The 20,638-nt window shown below is 42.7% G+C and overlaps 2 protein-coding genes across 5 annotated transcripts in view; one reads left to right on the top strand and one right to left on the bottom strand.

Moving 5' to 3' along the window:
- CCDC191 (coiled-coil domain containing 191) overlaps positions 1-4,168 on the bottom strand; it is a 41,264-nt gene extending 37,096 nt beyond the window's left edge. For 3 of the 4 annotated variants that reach the window (XR_009762874.1, XM_061628348.1, XM_061628349.1), the window contains exons 1-5: positions 3,858-4,168; positions 3,445-3,483; positions 3,105-3,246; positions 2,397-2,543; positions 815-993 (exon numbers count right to left, since the gene is read on the bottom strand). Coding sequence is in view for 3 of the 4 variants with exons in the window: in XM_061628348.1 (XP_061484332.1) it covers positions 815-993; positions 2,397-2,543; positions 3,105-3,246; positions 3,445-3,483; positions 3,858-3,929 (579 nt within the window). In the remaining variant the exon portion in view is untranslated. The remainder of the gene's footprint in view (positions 1-814; positions 994-2,396; positions 2,544-3,104; positions 3,247-3,444; positions 3,484-3,857) is intronic. The other variant, XM_061628350.1, reaches the window with a different exon arrangement.
- Positions 3,940-20,638, top strand: part of QTRT2 (queuine tRNA-ribosyltransferase accessory subunit 2) — a 40,452-nt gene continuing 23,753 nt past the window's right edge. Inside the window, exons 1-4 of the mRNA XM_061628359.1 lie at positions 3,940-4,454; positions 8,638-8,851; positions 9,063-9,118; positions 11,054-11,130. Coding sequence (XP_061484343.1) covers positions 8,652-8,851; positions 9,063-9,118; positions 11,054-11,130 — 333 coding nt within the window. The 5' untranslated portion in view covers positions 3,940-4,454; positions 8,638-8,651. The remainder of the gene's footprint in view (positions 4,455-8,637; positions 8,852-9,062; positions 9,119-11,053; positions 11,131-20,638) is intronic.

Genomic DNA, 20,638 nt, shown 5'->3' on the forward strand with positions numbered 1-20,638 from the left:
CTCAGGGCCCGGTCAGGCTCATATAGGGAGATAAGGTCTGACAAATAGCCTGGACCTAGGCCGTATAGGGCTTTATAGGTCATAGGGCATGTGTCACCGTAGCCAGATCAGGCTTCTCCAGGAACAGACACAGTTGGCGTATTAGTCTTAGCTGTGCAAAAACCCTCCTGGCCACTGCAGACACCTGGACCTCCAAATTTAAGGCTGAGTCCAAGAGCACACCCAAACTGCGAACCTGTGTCTTCAGGGGGAGTGTAACCCCATCCAGTTGTAAATGTGTTACTTTCAGGGCAACTACACACTTGCCAATGACTTTCTCCATGAGTTCTTCCAGAATTCACCAAGGTTCAGGAAATCCATGGAAAAACATAATGTATAGGGCCCCACTGATACTCCCTGGCACCATTGGAACTTGACTGACATCAAAGATCAGAATTATATGGATGAGAAATGAAGTGTCCTCATATCTTTATACACAAAAATCCAGATGATGTGTGAACACGCACATCATGCCAAGAAAACAGAAGCCTTGGCTTCACTGTTACGCTTCAAACTAGCCTCTGTTGTAGTATGCTAAAATGCACAGAGATAGATAGATCCCAAAACTAATGCTAACACTATCCTTGGAGGACAATTCACCACGAATTTCAACTGTACTACACCAGTATAAATATCTCAGGGAATAATTTACTAACCAAAACCTTTTAAGAAGTATCACACTATTTTTGACAGCTGTATTTTACAACAGTAGGTGCCTTAAGGGAGGTTTTTCTAAATAGAAAATGGTTTTCTTGTGTAAAATAAGCCTCTTTACCTGTTTATGCCTTAATTCCATGGTAATTCGTGGGTCTCTAGATTTCCTTTTCTCCTTAAGATCTTCAATTCTAAGGTCTTCCAGTATACCACTGTCAACAACTTCACTCTGCAGTAAATGCTGCAAAAAGTCTTGCACTGTGGTACTTTCAATCTCTTCTTCCAAATAACCATACAAATCTAGAATACCAAGAAAAAAATCCAGAAATGGTACCAAACATTTTTTATACACCCTTCTTTCATTTGCTGCTTAGGCTACAGTTCAGATGCCCAAGTTAACAAGGCAAATACTGCGTTTACAAGCATACAAAATTAGATGTTTGCTGTAGTATGTATTCAAGCTTGTCATTCTTAGTGCAGACAGGAACTACTCAGTCAACATAAATTTTTAAAGTAAATACAGATCTGCCTAAACACTTCTCTTCTTTTGTGTCAAAAACTATGAAATAGTCTGGACTACCTCTTTGTAGTGAATGTACAGTATCAAGGGTTCACATGAGTTCCCTTTTAACCTTGTGGCCCTGCAGAGCTCCTCTTGCCAAATGCTGTGCTAACCTAAATGCACACTGTCTCTGAACACCGGAAAAATCCACAGTAGATCAGTTTGATCAAAAGATCAAAATAATGGCATCTTCACAGTAGAATAACTAATAATGGTTATTTCATCCACACTTAATTCTTAGTTACATAGGTAATATACATTCCTGGCTTTAACCAGTAAACTGAGTTAAATTCTCTAGGTAAAGCAATATAATAGAATATGCCAGGCTGTTACACAAGGCCTGTTCAGGTAGACACTGGTTAGTGTTATTCAAGCTGTAAAGCATACAGTTAAACATATAATCATATAAAATCTAAGTATCCAATACTGGAAAAGAATGAATACTTCTCACCTGCTAAGACCCAAGGCAAAGCAAGCCTTGAACTCTCCCCACAAAACAATTGTAAGGTGAGTGACCAAGGCCAAGAAACTGATAAACTGGGGGGCTTAACACACTCCTTTTATAAGAATAAATGAAGAACAAATGATGGGGTACATGACATGTTACCATGGGAATTTCACACGCTTATCAGTCTGGCCATCTTTAAATTCTCACACCTATATCTCATCCCAACATTGCAGGTGTCAGGCTTCAGTCGGAAGCAAGAAAGCCGTAAAAGGACTGGCATCCTGTTATCACTGTTGATGTTACATGCTTAGGAGCTTGGCCAACCTCCCAGAATTTGGAATGAAAACATTCTACAGTCAAACTGGAGGAATAAAAATGTGCAAAGAGGCCTCTTTAAACCTGAAGTGTCTTCTTAGAATATATATGGGAAACTCTGAGGGGAAATGTATCGCTAATTAATATTCTATACAGGCTACAAACCTACAACAACTATTTCCATATCAGAACAGAACACACTAATATAGAGCCACACAACACACAACAGACATTGTATTACTTCTTTCGTACTTGAGCTACAAATGCATATACTTGTAAGCAAGTTCCATTCATTTTAATAATAAGTTCATATTAAATTGTAAATATTGTTGTTACAAATTCTCTAGATCTAGCTTTGAAATTAAGGCAAGTTCTCACCATCAAACTTTTCATACTTCTGAAAACCAATAGGAGGCTCCTGGGAAGGAAGAGAGTGAACAGCAGGATTTTCAGTATCATCATCTTGATCACTTGCTAGTTCCAGCTTCAGTTTTGAATTCATCCAATCATTAAGGAGCTCTTGGGCTACATTAATAAAAGCAGTCATCAATTTTACTGGGATAGGAGGAAGTATACTAAACAAATGCTAATTTTTAAAACAATCGTTACACGACATTATTTACATTAAAGGTACAATTTATGCAGATGACATTTATTTAATCACAACAAATTAGGCTGTAATTCTAAATCCACAACTGGGAGGAAGTCCCATTGAAATCTATAAGACTTAGTTCTAAGTAGACATGGTTAAGATTTCACTGTTAGATATGATCCTTAGAAGTGCTCTGCTGTTCTACAATAAATACAAACATACTTCACCAACACCAATGGCAGCATAGGTAGCCAAACCCCAACAACTTCCAGACATACCCAGAAGAGGGAAATCTCAAAAATCAGTTTTCAATGTAACATGAGATGTGGGTACTAGAGAAGGTTCTCTCCCCCCGCCCCAAAAATGTCAGAAATCCAATGGACATACACAAGCCTTCAGGTGTACTTAATGCAAGTATTCTCAAATGTGGCCAAAGAATACAAATATATTAATCTGGACTAGCAGGAGCCAACAACATCATGCTTATGAAATACCTTCTATATATGCCTCGTCATGATCTCGCAGTTGCTCTGTTGTTTCCAAATCCAGCACAGGACCATGAAGCCCTCGGGAAAAAGAAGTATTTTTTAAAGAAAAAGCCTCAGAAACAGCAAACTCAGAGGCCTGTTCCACTCGCTAAGAAAAAGAATGATAGAAAAATAGATTACCTTCTCCATGATGATTATTTGGAAAGTAAGTCCCACTCTGTGCAATAGGACTTACTCTCATGTAAACATGCTCCATATCTGAACCCTTATAAATTGAGTCCCACTGAATAAAATGGGAATTACTTCCAAGAATAAGAAAGCCCTGTATCACTTTATTCTTCCTCACCTTAATCCAGTACTCCACATTGTCAGCATCAAATTTTTCCTGGGGTAAAAAGAATTAAAATAGTTTAACATTCAGTTAAGGCCAATGTTTTGTTTTGTTTTTAATTTGGGGCTAAACATCCTTGTAAGATTAAGACTGCAATCATCCTAAGAATCCTTAAAGAATAAGTAAACTCTACTGAACTCAGTGCAATTTGCTTCCCCAGTGACTTGTATTCAGAAGAACAGCACGGAGCCATCATGCCTAATTGCAATTGATAGCCTTACACCACATTAATTTTTCTAGTCCCCTGCTAAAGTAGTGCAAATTGGTTGGCAAATTCCATAGTAAAAACCATGCAGGCGGAGGCAGAAGGTCTGTGACATTTCATTGATACTCAACCCTCCAGGCTGTGAAACAACCTTCATTCATACCTGTTGCCGAGATGCTGGCTGGCTCAAACGCCGCCAACGATACAGCTCAGGTCGGTGTCTCACAACTGCCATTAAGAAACCAGTGACAGACACCGATCTTTCTTCCCCGCCCCGTTCCCACTTGCTCCGGGCGCACGCGAGGAATGTTGGGAAATGAGGTTCTTTTCCTTAAGCATGTGTCTACAACAGAAGGTGAACTTAAACTACATGAACCAGTTTTCACCGCGACTGGACAGTAGCGTCCTTTCACTTCGCTATGGCAACACAGTAGCCGTATCTACTGCCACCACGATCTAACACCTTGTCGTCGGCTCGTGATGACGAAAACCACTGTGATTGGTGAGTCGGCGCGAGGAAAAGGTGAAGCAAATATCTGCGACGAAAGTGGCCGACTATTGTATGGGGGTAACCGAGATACAAGTAGGAGAGCGTGTGAGGTGTTTGCCGTCGGAGAGTTCAGTTGTCCTTATTACTGGGTTTTTAAAAATTGGAATAATACGATTAAATAAGGCGGGGACTGCCGAAGTCTGACACTTGGGACTGCAGCCTTCTAAAGCGCTAACAAGCGTTCGTTCTCCACGTTTGTGAGCAGACTGGGTAGGTAGAACTCTGGACTGTCCCCGCTTCTTTGCAGCAGGATGGATGCTATATGTGTTGAATACTTCCCGCTTATAGTAAACTAGCGCCTCAGGTAGAAAACTGCGATAAACCGATGTGCTCGTTTACTTCATGCAAGAAGACTTTTGTTTCAGTTGGAAAAGCATTCAGAACTGAAGTCCTCTACCTGCAGCCGGCCAGTCTGGAATTTTGCTACCTCTGAGCCGGTGTTGATGTTGCATTTTGAATACTGTTGTTAATAAACAATAAAGTACCATCCATTTATATGACGTGTTTTCCCCTGTCTATTTTAATATCTGGACGCATGGGAGGTAACGACAGCTACTTCCATGACGAGGAGAAGGAGGAGAACTTGTTTTATTATTTTTCTCAAAGTAACTACTGAGATCTTTTCTGTTTCCCCACTTCAGGCATTACACTGTACATGTCAAAAGACCCTTCAAGTGAGCAATTAATTATGATTAGCTGGATGTGGTAATTTCTGCATTAGTTCTTAGAGCACTATCCTGTTGCATGTTTGGGGCTATTTAATTGGGGGGGGCAAAATAGAGGTGTATAAAAATATACATGGTGTGGATAAAGTGGATAGAAAGTTTTTCCTTTCCTCTCATAATAACTAAAACCTTGGGTCATCAAAAGAAGCTGAATGGTGGGAGATTCTCCCGCTCCGCACTATCATAGACTGAAATGTTTGTATGCCGCCACACCCTTGTGACTAGTAAGTCCACAGGCAGATTTGAATTGGGGCTATAGTGTGAGAGAAATGGTTAGACTCCATCCTGTGCCTCAAGCCCTTGTCCATATCCCTCTTCCCCCCCTTCTTCACATCTGCTTGTAGAATAAGAAGATTACATTGGGAAAGCCTATTATGAAGTTCCAGTAACATCTAGTTTGGCCCTATGAGCTAAGCTGAAGGGTAGCTAGTGTGGTGCTGGCCAGATGTTGTTTGACTACAAATCCTATCACCTCTGACCATTGGCCATGTGGCCTAGGAATTATGGGGATTTGCAGTCAAAACCTGCTGGAGGGCATCTTGTTGTCTGCCTCCAAAGTAGTTCTCATGTCACAAATAACTCTTGCTGTGAAACACTAATGTGACATTCAAGCTAAGTACTCATAGATCTCACTTCACAGATATCTGTGCTCCATATATTCATTGGCGATCGCTCGTGGCCGAGTAAGATTGTCTTCCAGGGTAAGGTCTTTAACAGTGGGCCCGTAAGTGACTGTGGAGGCCAATTCTGGATCCGCACAGCCTCCCACAGTCAGGACATAGGTTTCCAGATGGAAGATGGTCACAATGAGGATTTGTCTGACACGCCTTCTGCTTAGCTCGATTGTCCTTTTTGCCCTGTACTCGTGCTTCTTCAAAGTCCATAGCACCTTTGATAATGGCCGACCTCCAATTGGGACACTCATGGGCCAAGGCTTCCCAGTTCTCAATGCTCATGTTACATTGTTTTATATTAGCTTTGAGAGCATCTTTAAACCTCTTTTGCTGTCCACCGATATTCCGTTTTCCATCCTTAAGTTGGGAGTAAAGGAGCTGCTTTGGAAGACGGTGATCAGGCATTCGAACAACATGGCCGGTCCAGCGAAGTTGATGTTGGAGAATCATTGTTTCAACACTGGTGGTCTTTGCTTCTTCCAATACGCTAACATTAGTCCACCTATCTCCCCAAGTAATTTGCAGAATTTTCCAGAGGCAGCGTTGGTGGAATCTTTCAAGAAGTTGGGAGTGGCGTTTATAGATGGTCCATGTTTCACAGGCGTACAGTAAGGTCGGTAGTACAATGGCTTTGTAAATAAGCATTTTGGTCTCCCTGCGAATATCCTTGGATGAAGTCAGTAAAGCCATTAATCAAATGAAGAATAACAAAGCTAGTGGACCTGATCGGATTCCTGCTGAAGTCTTTAAAGAAGGTGGGCCTGAACTTACACAACAACTTCATAAGCTGATAGAAAAAATCTGGATGAGGGAGAAGATCCCAGAAGACTTTAGAGATGCCATAATTATTACTCTTTTCAAGAAGGGTGATAGAACAGATTGTGGGAACTATCATGGCATTTTTTTTCTAGCTACCACAGGTAAAATCCTTGCAAGGATCCTCGCAAATCGCCTACTACCTATCTCAGAAGACATCCTCCCTGAATCCCAAAATGGTTTCCGCCCTTCCAGGGGGACAGTGGACATGATCTTCACTGCAGGACAGCTTCAAGAAAAATGCAGAGAGCAAAACCGACCTCTGTATATGGCATTTATTGATCTGACTAAGGCCTTTGATACTGTAAATCGACCCACTCTCTGGACCATCCTTCTGAAAATTGGATGCCCTGATAAATTTGTCCATGACAACATGACGGCGACAATTTTGGATAACAATCGCTCTCAAAGTGATCCATTCAAAGTGGGATCAGGCGTCAAACAGGGATGCGTCATTGCTCCGACCTTATTTACTATTTTCATCGCCATGATTCTACACCTTGTTGAGGGGAAACTTCCCACTGGCGTGGAAATCACATATCAAACGGAAATCTTTTTAATCTCAATAGGCTGAAAGCAAAAAGTAAGGTAATTACAACCTCTGTCGTAGAACTTCAGTATGCCGATGATAATGTAGTCTCTGCACATTCAGAGGAAGATCTTCAAACTATCCTAAATGTCTTTGCAGAAGCATATGAAAAGCTTGGCCTCTCGCTTAACATCAAAAAAACCAAAGTGCTTCATCAGCAAGTGCGAACCAATCCCTCTGTAGCAACATCAATCCAGCTTAAAGGTGTGACACTGGAGAATGTCGATCACTTTTCTTATCTTGGCAGCCATCTCTCTGTAAAAGCTGACATCGATGCTGAAATTCAGCATCGTCTGACTTCTGCAAGTGCCGCATTCTCCCAAATGAAGAGTAGAGTGTTCGAGGATCGGGATATTCGCAGGGAGACCAAAATGCTTATTTACAAAGCCATTATTTCAAGGGTGTCTAACATGTGGCCCTTTAGATGTTGTGGGACTACAGCTCCCTTCATCTCTGACCATTGGCCATGCTGGTAGGAACTGATGGGAGCTGGAGTCAAACAACATGTGATTGGCCTTTTATATCCACCTTAACACAATTCACTCCCAAAATGATCACTCCTCAGCCAATAACTGTTCCTTAATATATGATGAAATAGGTGCTTGCTTGCAGATATAAACTATCAAGGCTAGGACTGGGGAGGGCAGCTTTGAGAGAACTAGAAAAGGCCCTCAAATGCTAAGTTGTAAAGTATCATATTCAGACAATGGTATTCCTGATCTCTTTGTATGGATGTGAAAGTTGGACAGTGAAAAAAGTGGATAAGAGAAACATCAACTCATTTGAAATGTGTTGGAGGAGAGCTTTGCGGATACCATGGACTGCAAAAAAGACAAATAATTGGGTGTTAGAACAAATTAAATCATAACTATCACTAGAACCTAAAATGATGAAACTGAGGTTATCATATTTTGGAGACATAATGAGAAGACATGATTCACTAGAAAAGACAATAATGCTGGGGAAAAACAGAAGGGAGTAGAAAAAGAGGAAGACCAAACCAGAAATGAATTGATCCATATGGAAGCCACAGATCTGAACTTACAAGATCTGAACAGGGTGGTCTATAACAGATGCTATTGGAGGTCACTCATTCATAGGGTCGCCATAAGTCATAACCAACTTGAAGGCATATAACAACAACAAGGATACAGTTCCATGTCTTGCACAGTTCCCACTGACTTCAGTAGGTGTTGCTCAGAAGGACTTATTAGTGGATAATATCTTTGTGCTCTAGTAGTATAATATGGTTACCGTTTTCAAACGTGCCTGCAAACAAGGAATCAAATATTTTCCAAACAGATATTGTGAAAATTAGATCATTAGAATTATAGAAAGTGGCCTTATGCCTAGTCAGACCACTGGTCTATCTAGTTCAGTATTGTCACTACACTGACTAGCAGCTGCTCTCCAGGGGTTCAAGCAGGAAATATTTCCAGGCCCTACCTGGAGATGCTCAGTATTGAATCTGGGACTTTTTGCATGCAAAGCGTGTGCTCTTAACACTGAGCCACAGCCCTTCCTTAAAGATAGATACAAGAACTGTATGATAAAGATGGCTGTATTGATCCTTTACTACTCTCTTTCAGATCTGTCAGGAAAGATGAAATTGTGTCTCTCCAAAGTAGTTGGTGGCTGTCGTCTTGGCACACTGACAAACCTGGGTCGAAAGGGAACTCAAGCTATGGAGATTCCAGGCTGTTTGCTTTATACTAAAATGGGATCAGCACCACACCTGACACATGACAATCTGCAGATGGTTGAAAATGTTCCTGTAGTTGCACAGCTTTCACTTCCAGCATTGTGAGTGCCATTTTAATCTATTAAAATCTGGGTCCATGCAATTTAGGCCTTTATAGGAAAAATAGCACCTTAAATTAGTGTATATTCTTTTATATGTTCCTTTAAAGCAAAACTTTACCTCACAACTGGAATTTTAAAAAATGATTTCTCCACAGGACTGGAAATACGTTTCCCCACCTCTGGTCTAATATGTTTTTCTGTTTGAATGCAGGGCAGACCTTCATGAGGTCTTGGCAGAATATAAAGAAGGAGCTGGAAAGTTCATAGGTAATCGAGCAGGATGTTGGGAGATGTAATCTAATAATATGTAGTACGGCCGTGGAAACTATCTTTGAAATAGGATAGAATGTGTTCGGTTTAAGCAGGGATCACTGACACAGTACCTACAGGCAACATGGGTGTGCCCGCCATTACTTCCTGTGGCACCTGTGAAAGGTTTCAGTAAATATCCCCTCAGAAATCTACAATGCACAAATGACTGTTTGCCTTCCTGCTCCGTTTCTGTGTGTGCTAGCTCAGCCTCTCCTACATTGGACATAGCCATATTTCATTGGGCACCCAGTCCCCCATTAGTTCTGAATACAGGAGAGGTACAAAGAGCTTCTCTCTGAGAGTGAGTGTGATGGTAGTTGATGTAGGTGCCTTTTTCCCATTGATAGCACAGCTGATGCAAGGAGAATGCTTGCACCATTTTGTGATCTTGTCTCCTTTTCTGCTATTTTAGATAATGGCAGCTTTTGTGTAATGCCCATGATACCCATTTTCTGACTGGCACCAACAGCACTTTCTCAAAATTCCAAATGTGCCCACTGATCCAAAAAAGTTTGGCAACCTGGATTAAGGCATAATGATCCAGTAAGCTACAAAGTAGAGTCTAGATTGCACTGTAGTACCTTAGACCTTTATATTCCATTATATGGGGGCTGCTAACTTGTAGAGATATGTTTGTGTAAAGAGGTTACTGTGTTGCAAACCAGTACAAACCCAGTTTTCTATTGTTTATGTGTTCACGTTGCAGACTGATTTTACATATGATGGCCACTACAAATGGTCAAATTGCCAGGAAGTGGGAAATTGTTATGCAGTGGGTTTTAAAACAGTCTATACACCAAAGGCTGTCTCAGAAACTTAACTCAGCTTGAAATCATAAGAAGAATTTAGCACTCATGGAATCTGAAAACGTTATGTATCTGGGGAATTTTGAATCCACTGCCATCATATCTTCAGTCAACTGCAACAAGGATAAAGTCCCTGGTTTTCTTTTTATAGAAAATCTTAGACTATAATGGTTTTTAAAACTGTTCTGTAATACCTTGTGCAGCATGTTGTTCTCCATTCCACTTTCAGCATGTCTTTAATTTGACAGAAAACACAGGTAGTGTTTGTGAGGCATTAAAGTTAGGTACCAATGCCTCAGGGAATTGCAGTTAAATTGGGAGTCTTAATTGCCCCTAAGCTCCAAGAAGAATCCCTACCCAGAAGGCTCTCTTTCAAAATGCTCTGGCAAACTCTGCCCATAGCTATAAAATAAAAAGTTTGAAAGCAATCAATGGTGAAGTTAAGTAACTTCAGATTTTTTACTTAATGCTCTTATACCCCTCCCCTCTTCAGATGGTAATGTGTGTACTTAACTAACATGTGTTTGAGAGCATTTGCGTTCTGTAGTTCTACTGCAAAGTCCTGCCCTAACAGCACTGCTGAAAGCAAAAGATACATTTAGACTGAGCTACAATTTGATATCATGCTCTAGCTTTCAATCTTTTCTTATTGCGGTTCACTCTTTTATTTCAATATTTTTTATCCTTTAAAGCTCTCTTCTGAGGTAGTTTCATCATGAAGGAAGCTAAACTGTGAGGTGTCAAGTGTCCTGAGAATGTTTGTGCAGAAGACGAGCAAGCCAGCTGTCATTTTGTCAGTGTAGTATTAATTGCAGTAGCATTAATCAAATGAAAATCCAGAGGCAACGTGCCACATATGAGGCTATGGAATACAGCCATTTTTAACTGCATGTACCTCCCTCTCTCTCCTGGAACATTGCTGGTCAGCAGAATATTATCATCTGGATAAATGAATTGTCTTTTGTTTTTCTATTCAGAAATGATGTTATAAACAGAGTTGCTATAAGCCATGTATCAGAAAGTTATCAGTGCAGCCTTCACAGTTTGTTTCTTACAAGGAAACTATTTCCCCCCCTGTACTTAGGTATGCCAGAGTCAGTGCTATACTGCTCCCTCCACGACCCAGTTATCTGCTCCCCACCTGGCTACAACAACAACAAGGTATGGCAGACATGAGAAATAAACATAAGAACATATGGAGAGCCTGTTGGATAAGGCCAGTGGCCTATCTAGTACCACATCCTCTTTTATTGTGGCCAACCAGGTGTCTGTGGAAAGTCAGTTATGCACCAAAGTGCAGGCAGCCCTTATAAGGGTTAGGGAGCAGTGGCAGCTATAGCAGGCTTGTGGGTTTAGAGGAGGTAATTTCAGAATTTTTATTTTATTTTACTTTGTTTGTTTGCAAGAAAGAGTATGGTAGCAGGAAGATATTTATTGGTAGGGAATTATGAGAGAAATTATAGAAACTCTAGCACTGAACAACATTGCACTTTGCATATAGTAAGCACCAGCACATTTTCACATCTGTTACCAGAATAAGGGATAGAAACATGTTTTTTTTTAAAAGGTGAGATTTTTCAGGAAGACAATTTTGTGTGTATGGAATCAAAGTATATAAATAATCCTTTAACAAGTATAAGACTATGCTCCTTTTTATTTTCTGTTTTGGCAATAAAATAGCAGAACTCCATTTTTGATTTTTGAACAATATTATGCCTGATGTTCAACATCCACATTATGTTCTCTCCTCTTTTTATAGGATTTAAAGCAGAAAAGCGTAAAACCATGTACCATGGTTTTATATATCATATGCAGATTTACTCTCTGTGTGCCTAGACCATATATTCTGCTTTTGGAAGGATGTAATGAATACAGTAACATAATTTGTTTTTGCCCGAAACAGTATACATGGAAAAGTTTGTATGAGTGGAAATAACTGGCAGAACAGAGACTTGTTGGTCCCTTCAGCAGATGTTTCAAAGCCTAAATTAATTAAATCTCACTCTTAATTTTGAAATTAAGAATCAGGTGGGGGTGTGTGGTGTGAGTGTATGTGTGTGTGCATGTGGTGTGTGTGGGTGTGGATCTGCATTATGTGCCTGGGAGAGAGGATTCAGGTTTGTGTGGGAAGATCTGAGGGGGCCCCAATTGGTGTAGTGATGGGTAGAGGGAGATATGACGTTGTGCGGAGGACTTGCCAGGTGAGGGGAACTCGACCCAGGCAGCTAACGACTGTGTCTTGTTCCGGTCCTCCCCGCATCCACAAGTATGCTGGTTGTCCTATCAGCCAGCTCTCAGATCTCCGGATGCTGCTTTTAAATGCCAGATCGGTACATAACAAGATCTCCCTCATCCACGATTTAATTGTGGATGAGGCGGCCGATCTGGCATGTATAACTGAGACCTGGGTGGGTGAGCAGGGAGGAATCAGTCTCTCCCAACTGTGCCCGCCTGGATACTTGGTTCAGCATCAGGGTAGACCTGAGGGCCAGGGAGGGGGAGTCGCTGTAGTCTATAGGAGTTCTATCTCCCTCTCCAAGCACCCTGTCCATGTGACTACTGGTCTAGAGTGTTTGCACCTCGTGTTGGGTCAAGGGGACAGATTGGGGATTCTGTTGGTGTACCGCCCACCCCGCTGCCAAACAGACTCCCTAACTGAGCTGATGGAGGTGGTCTTGGATATATTGTTGGGATCCCCTAGATTGTTGGTGCTAGGGGATGTCAACGTTCATGCTGAGGCCACCTTATCTGGGGCGGCTTAGGACTTCATGGCCGCCATGACAACCATGGGGCTGTCCCAACATGCTATTGGCCCAACACATGTAGCAGGGCATACTCTAGACTTGGTTTTCACAACTGGACATGGAGATGGTGATCTGAATGTGGGGAATCTTACATCAGTCCTTTTGTCATGTACAGATCACCGCTTGTTGAAGTTTAGACTTACAACGGCTTCTCCCCTCTGCAAGGGTGGGGGACCCATTAAGATGGTCCGCCCTCAGAGACTAATGAATCCGGATGGTTTTCAAAGGGCTCTGGGGAGTTTTCCGGCTGATAGGGCTGGCGCTCCTGTCGAAACCCTGGTTGAACTGTGGAATACAGAAACGACCCAGGCAGTTGACATGATCGCTCCTGCACGCCCTCTCCTGTGTAGAGCTCATACGGCTCCATGGTACACTCCAGAGCTGAGAGCGATGAAACAATATAGGAGACGGCTTGAGTGCAGATGGAGATGGACTCCTGATGGATGCAATTATGCACTGGTAAGTGCCTATACCAAGTTGTATCTAGGGGCAGTGAGGGCGGCAAAAAAGTGTTACTTTGCTACCACTATTAAAGCATCTATCTGCCGCCCAGCGGAGCTCTTTAAAATTGTCCGAGGGCTATTACATTCTGGCCCTAGGGACATGGTAGAACCAACTAAGGCTCGCTGTAATGAATTTGCTAGGCACCTCCAAGATAAAATCTTTTGCATCCGCCAGGAGTTGTACTCCAATATTACAGCAGTTGAATCATATGAGGTCTCCAGAACACAGCCTTGTCCTGATTCTTTGGATGAGTTTCAGTTGGTGCAGCTCGAGGACATTGACAAGGTGCTTGGACAGGTGCGTGCAACCACTTCTGTGTTGGATCCTTGCCCCTCTTGGCTAATAAAAGCTAGCAGGGATGGAACTGCCGGCTGGGCCAGGGAAGTGATTAATGCCTCATTGCGAGAGGGAGTGGTCCCTAACTGCCTGAAAGAGGCGGTAGTGAGACTGCTTCTGAAGAAATCTTCCCTGGACCCAGAAATTGTTAATAACTATAGGCCGGTAGCAAATGTTCCATTTCTGGGCAAGGTCCTAGAACGAGTGGTTGCGGACCAGCTCCAGACACTCTTGGATGAAACTGATTATCTGGATCCATTTCAATTGGGTTTCAGGCCTGGTTTTGGCACGGAGACAGCCTTGGTCGCCCTGTACGATGACCTTTGTCGGGAGAGAGACAGGGGGAGTGTAACTCTGTTGATTCTCCTTGATCTCTCAGCGGCTTTTGATACCATCGACCATGGTATCCTCCTGGGGAGGCTCGCTGAGCTGGGAGTTGGAGGTACTGCATGGCAGTGGTTTTCCTCCTACTTGGCGGGTCGTCTCCAGAAGGTAGTGCTTGGGGAGCATTGCTCGATACCCTGGACCCTCCAGTATGGAGTTCTGCAGAGGTCAGTTCTGTCCCCCATGCTCTTTAACATCTACATGAAGCCGCTGGGTGCGGTCATCAGGAGTTTTGGAGTGCGTTGCCACCAGTATGCTGATGACACGCAGCTCTACTTCTCCTTTTCATCTTTTTCAGGTGAGGCTGTCAATGTGCTGAACCAATGCCTGGCTGCGACAATGGACTGGATGAGAGCTAACAAACTGAGGCTCAATCCAGACAAGACTGAGATGCTGTTAGTGGGTGGTTCTTCCAACCAGATGGTGGATGCTCAACCTGTCCTGGATGGGGTTGCACTCCCCCTGAAGGAACAGGTTCGTAGCTTGGGAGTACTTTTAGAACCATCCCTGTCACTTGAGGCTCAAGTAGCCTCGGTGGCACGGAGTGCTTTCTACCAACTTCGGTTGGTGGCCCAGCTACGCCCCTATCTGGACAGGGACAACCTTGCTTCAGTTGTCCATGCTCTGGTAACCTCTAGACTAGATTACTGCAATGCGCTCTACGTGGGGCTGCCTTTGAAGTCGGTTCGGAAACTGCAGCTTGTGCAAAATGCAGCGGCCAGATTGTTAACACGGACCAGGCAGTCCGAACATATAACACCGGTTCTGGCCCACTTGCATTGGCTGTCTATATGTTTCCGGGCTCGATTCAAGGTGCTGGTTTTAACCTATAAAGCCTTACATGGCTTGGGACCACGATACTTGATGGAACGCCTCTCCCGATATGAACCTACCCGTACACTGCGCTCAACATCGAAGGCCCTTCTCTGGGTGCCTACGCAGAGGGAAGCCCGGAGGATGGTAACAAGAAAAAGGGCCTTCTCAGTGGTGGCCCCCGAATTATGGAACAATCTCCCTGATGAGGTACGCCTGGTGTCAACATTGTTGTCTTTTCGGCGCCAGGTTAAGACCTACCTCTTCTCCCAGGCATTCTAGCATTTTAGCATTTTAGCATTTTAGCATTTTAGTATTGTAGCATTTAGTATTTTAGTATTTTTAGTATTTTAGTATTTTAGTTTAGTATAGGTTTATTTGGAAATTTAATGAGTTATGTTTTAAATGGATTAATGTGTGGTTTTAAATTGTATGTTGATATTTTGATGTTGTGAACCGCCCAGAGAGCTTCGGCTACGGGGCGGTATAAAAATTTAATAAATAAAATAAATAAATAAATAAATAAAATGCAGCTAAAGCAGTAAAGTCTTGTTCAGTGCAACTGCTGGTCTACATTCACTGCATTTAATTATCCGCAGATGGCTTTGAGTTGCAATATGTCCTGAGTCATGACAGCTTTAATAACTCAAGATTTTGGGTCTATAAGTTATACCAGTGAAGACCAATGTCTGAATAAGAGTCTATGATAATACAGAAGCTGGGTCAGAAGAATAGCAGAGGTTCAATCTGCTGCTGCAATGCTGCAGTATTATTATTATTAAATAACACCTTCAGTGTGCATGACACTTTATAGGGTAAAAGTCCATGCCCTAAGGAGCTTGCAATCTATGTTGCAATTCAGCATAGGGGAAGAGTAGAGGTGGGGTAAACAGGAGAGCAGTGTGCTGATGCTTCAGTTACTTGGCACAGTTATAGGGCATGGAAACTAGGGAGATGTGCCAAAGGTTTCACAGAAAAGATCGGTTTGGGGTAGGGATTTGAAGGAAGCTTGCATCACACATGTATTCTAGGAAGTCATTTCAAGCGTATGGGGTAGCAAGGGAGAAAGGACAGAATCTTTTGAGAGAGCAGGAGACCTTCAGATGGTACAGCTGGAGGAAAAAAGATCACAGGCAACCAATTCATCAAGTAAGGTGGGAGAAAAAGGAAATTTGGAAAGAGGTGTAGAAGATGGGACAACCGGTAGGGGCAGGGAGAAAGATCAGAGGGGATGGTTTCAGTTTCAGCATCATAGAATAGTAGAGTTGGAAGGGGCCTACAAGGCCATCGAGTCCAACCCCCTGCTCAATGCAGGAATCCAAATCAAAGCATTCCCGACAGATGGCTGTCCAGCTGCCTCTTGAATGCCTCCAGTGTCGGAGAGCCCACTACCTCTCTAAGTAATTGGTTCCATTGTCGTATAGCTCTAACAGTTAGGACATTTTTCCTGATGTCCATTCGAAATCTGGCTTCCTGCAATTTGAGCCCATTATTCTGTGTCCTGCACTTTGGGACGATCGAGAAGAGATCCTGGCTCTCCTCTATGTGACAACCTTTCATGTACTTGAAGAGTGCTATCATATCTCCCCTCAGTCTTCTCTTCTCCAGGCTAAACATGCCCAGTTCTTTCAGTCTCTCCTCATAGGGCTTTGTTTCCAGTCCCATTATCATCTTTGTTGCCCTCCTCTGAACCTGTTCCAGTTTGTCTGCATCCTTCTTGAAGTGCGGAGACCAGAACTGGACGCAGTATTCAAGATGAGGCCTAACCAGTGCTGAATAGAGGGGAACTGTTGACTCATATTCAGCTTGTGATCAACACCAATTCCAAGATCCTTCTCACATGTCATACTGCTGAGCCAAGTATCCCCCATGTTATAATTGTGCATTTGGTTTCTTTTTCCTAAGTGTAGAACTTTGCATTTATCCCTGTTGAATTCCATTCTGTTGTTTTCAGTCCAATGCTCCAGCCTATCAAGGTCCCTTTGAATTTTGTTTCTGTCTTCCACGGTATTAGCTATGCCCCCCAATTTTGTATCATCTGCAGATTTGATAAGCATGCTTTGTACATCCTCAATCAAGTCGTTAATAAAAATGTTGAAGAGCACTGGGCCCAGGACCGAGCCCTGCGGTACCCCACTTGTTACTTCCGCCCAGTTTGAGAAGGAACCATTGATAAGCACTCTTTGAGTACGATTCTGGAGCCAACTGTGGATCCATCTAATAGTTGTTCCATCTAGCCCACATTTAGCTAGCTTGCTAATCAGAATATCATGGGGCACTTTGTCAAAAGCTTTGCTGAAGTTGAGATATATTATGTCCGCAGCATCCCCACAGTCTACAAGCGAGGTTACCCAATCAAAAGATGAGATGAGATTAGTTTGGCAGGATTTGTTCTTCATAAATCCATGTTGGCTCCTAGTAATCACTGCATTGTTTTCAAGGTGCTTACAGATTGACTGCTTTATCATCTGCTGCAGAATTTTTCCAGGGATTGATGTTAGGCTGACTGGTCTGTAGTTCCCCGGTTCCTCCTTCTTGCCCTTTATGAAGATAGGGACAACATTAGCTCTCCTCCAGTCATCTGGCACTTCACCGGTCCTCCATGATTTTGCAAAGATAATAGAGAGCGGTTCTGAGAGTTCTTCAGCCAGTTTCTTCAATACTCTAGGATGCAGTTTATTGGGCCCTGCCAATTTGAACTCATTCAAAGTGATTAGATATTCCTTGACCATTTGTCTATCAATCTCAAGGTCCAATCCTGACCCTTCTACTTCATGTTTCCCGGGAGGGTCATACGCCCTTTTTTGGGAGAAGACTGAGCCAAAGTAGGAATTGAGCACTTCTGCCTTTTCTTTGTCATCGAAAGAGGCAGAGAGAGAAGAGGGGATAAGATGGTGGGGCAGCCTTAGCAGAGCCTCATAGAGAACAGGTGCTGAGCATTCCCAGGGTCAGTGTGGATCAGAAGGATCTAGCAGTGCTGCTTAGCCAGGTAGATAACAGACAAGTAGGAGAAGAGCATGAATATATAATAAATGAAGTCGGCAGGTTCTTTCATTCTCCTCGAGAGGCATTCAGCTGCATGAGAAATTGAGTGAAGATATTGAATGGAAGCAGTGGTCCAGGGATGGGGATGGAAGGAACTAACTAACAGTACACTAGGAGGGTAGAGCAAGCATGCCAAGAGTTGATGATGGTGTCATTTGAAGGCAGCATTAAGAAAGTATACAAAACAGGCAGCAGCAACAGAGGAGAGCACAACACTTCAGAAAAGACCATTGGATCTGTAGACTGAAGATCAGAGCAGGAGGCAGGGTGAGTCCAGAGGTGAGAGCTGAAATAAGCAGCAAGAGAGAGGAGAACAGATGCGTCTAGGTCAGAGCTATTATTAACATGAATAATAAAATCACCAAGAAGCAGACTGGGGATATTATCAAGGAATAAGGCTAGCTAGGCATCAGGGTCTGAGAAGAAGGCCAAGAGGGAGCCAGGGGGGTGATATACAACATCAACACAGGAATACAAGGGGGAACTCTCTGTAAAAGCTGACATTGACACTGAAATTCAGCATCGTCTGAGCTCTGCGAGCGCTGCATTCTCCCAAATGAAGCGTAGAGTGTTCGAGGATCGGGATATTCACAGGGAGACCAAAATGCTTATTTACAGAGCCATTGTACTACCGACCTTACTGTATGCCTGTGAAACATGGACCATCTATAAACACCACTCCCAACTTCTTGAAAGATTCCACCAACGCTGCCTCTGGAAAATTCTGCAAATTACTTGGGAAGATAGGCAGACTAATGTTAGCGTATTGGAAGAAACAAAGACCACCGGTGTTGAAACAATGATTCTTCAACATCAGCTTCGCTGGACTGGCCATGTTGTTCGAATGCCTGATCACCGTCTTCCAAAGCAGCTCCTTTACTCCCAACTTAAGGATGGAATACGGAATATCGGTGGACAGCAAAAGAGGTTTAAAGAAGTTCTCAAAGCTAATCTACAAAAATGTAACATGAGCATTGAGAACTGGAAAGCCTTGGCCCATGAGTGTCCCAATTGGAGGTCGGCCATTATCAAAGGTGCTATGGACTTTGAAGAAGCACGAGTACAGGGCGAAAGGGACAAACAAGCTAAGCAGAAGGCACATCAAGCAAATCCTCACTGTGACCATCTTCCATCTGGAAACCTATGTCCTCACTGTAGGAGGCTGTGTGGATCCAGAATTGGCCTCCACAGTCACTTACGGACCCACCTCTAAAGACCTTATCTTGGAAGACAATCATACTTGGCCATGCCAATGAATAAATGATGAAATGAAATGACAAGGGGGAACTGAGCTTCACAGATTGAACTTTAAAGTAGAAAAGGAATGGGGTGGGAGCGGGAACTGGCAGGATTTTGAAATGCGTCCAACACTACCACCTCAGTCATCAGAGTGGGGAATGTGGAAGGAGAGGCCTCTAAAGGAGAGGGCAGCAACAGTGTCATGGGGAACACAGGGTTCAGTGAGGATGAATAACTAAAAAGATTGAGAGAGAAAAAGATCATGGAGGGTGGCAACTTTATGGATGAGGGAATGGCAGTTCCAGAGAGTTCAGGAGAAGTTAATACCTACACTCCATGTTGCAGTTCTTACAGCAATAATGACCTGAGACCACAAACATGCACAGAGGATAGTTTATTGTCCCAATGTATTTTGAGTCTATTAGTTCCTCTACAGGAGCAACTTTACAGTGCAGTCATATTCATGTCTGCTCAGAAGTAACTTTCATAGAGTTCAGTGGTGCTTATTCCCAGGTAAGTGTGTATATGATTGCAGCCTTAGTTGCTCAACAAACAATCTATGGAAGACAGTTTGAATTATCTTTTCAAAGAGCTAAATCCATTGTACATGGAGAAGAGTCAATAGACTCAAAGTGTTGGGCAAATAAACCATCCTCTGAGTGTCTTTGAAGTCTCCTACATTTTTGCATTTGGTCCCATCACATCTTTTCTTTCTTTTCCTTGTGAGATATGTTAGTTTTGCTAGTCTTATTATTGTGGTGGTGAGTTTAGAGCAGATCTCAGATGCTGATTCACAGGTACATAGACATTACTTACAACTCTCAGTTGAATGTATGAACTACCTTCATTTGAAAAGGGGGGGGAGTTTTGTTAATGGCAGGAGAGTTGTGCTAATGAATTGCAACTCTCTTCCATGAACAGAAGCTCCTTCTATTCACAGAGTAAAAGCATAGGATCCAAACCAATTTATTATTTATTTATTTATTAAATTTATATACCGCCCGACTAGCGATAGCTCTCTGGGCGGTGAACATCAAAAATACAATAAAATTACACAATCTAATAGAACAAGTATATAAAAACTGTACAATATAAAATCATATTACAACAATTTAAAATTAAATTAAATTACATTAAAATGCCTCAGAGAAGAGAAAGGTCTTAACTTGGCGCTGAAAAGATGGTAGTGTCGGCGCCAAGCGCACCTCCTCAGGGAGACTATTCCATAATTCGTAATTCGACAGTAAACCAATGTTAACATTAATAGTTCTTTTCCATGTGCAAGTCATCACTTGATGCAGACATTGCATGTTGTGCCTGTATATGATAAGTCTACTGATTAGACCTCCAATTTACAGGGACTGCTGAGGATAGAACTACACTTTATGGAGAATGTGGGGTTACTCTTCAAAACAGTAGTTCTATGCCGAGTGTCCCCCAACCTCTGTGCAAATTTCTAGTTCAGCTGTTCATTTGTCCTGTTGTCATTGCAATGTGCATTTCTCTACCCCTGCTTCACATTATTGGCTGCTGCTGGCAGGGAC

Source organism: Rhineura floridana, chromosome 5, assembly GCF_030035675.1.
Source record: "Rhineura floridana isolate rRhiFlo1 chromosome 5, rRhiFlo1.hap2, whole genome shotgun sequence".
NCBI lineage: Eukaryota > Metazoa > Chordata > Lepidosauria > Squamata > Rhineuridae > Rhineura > Rhineura floridana.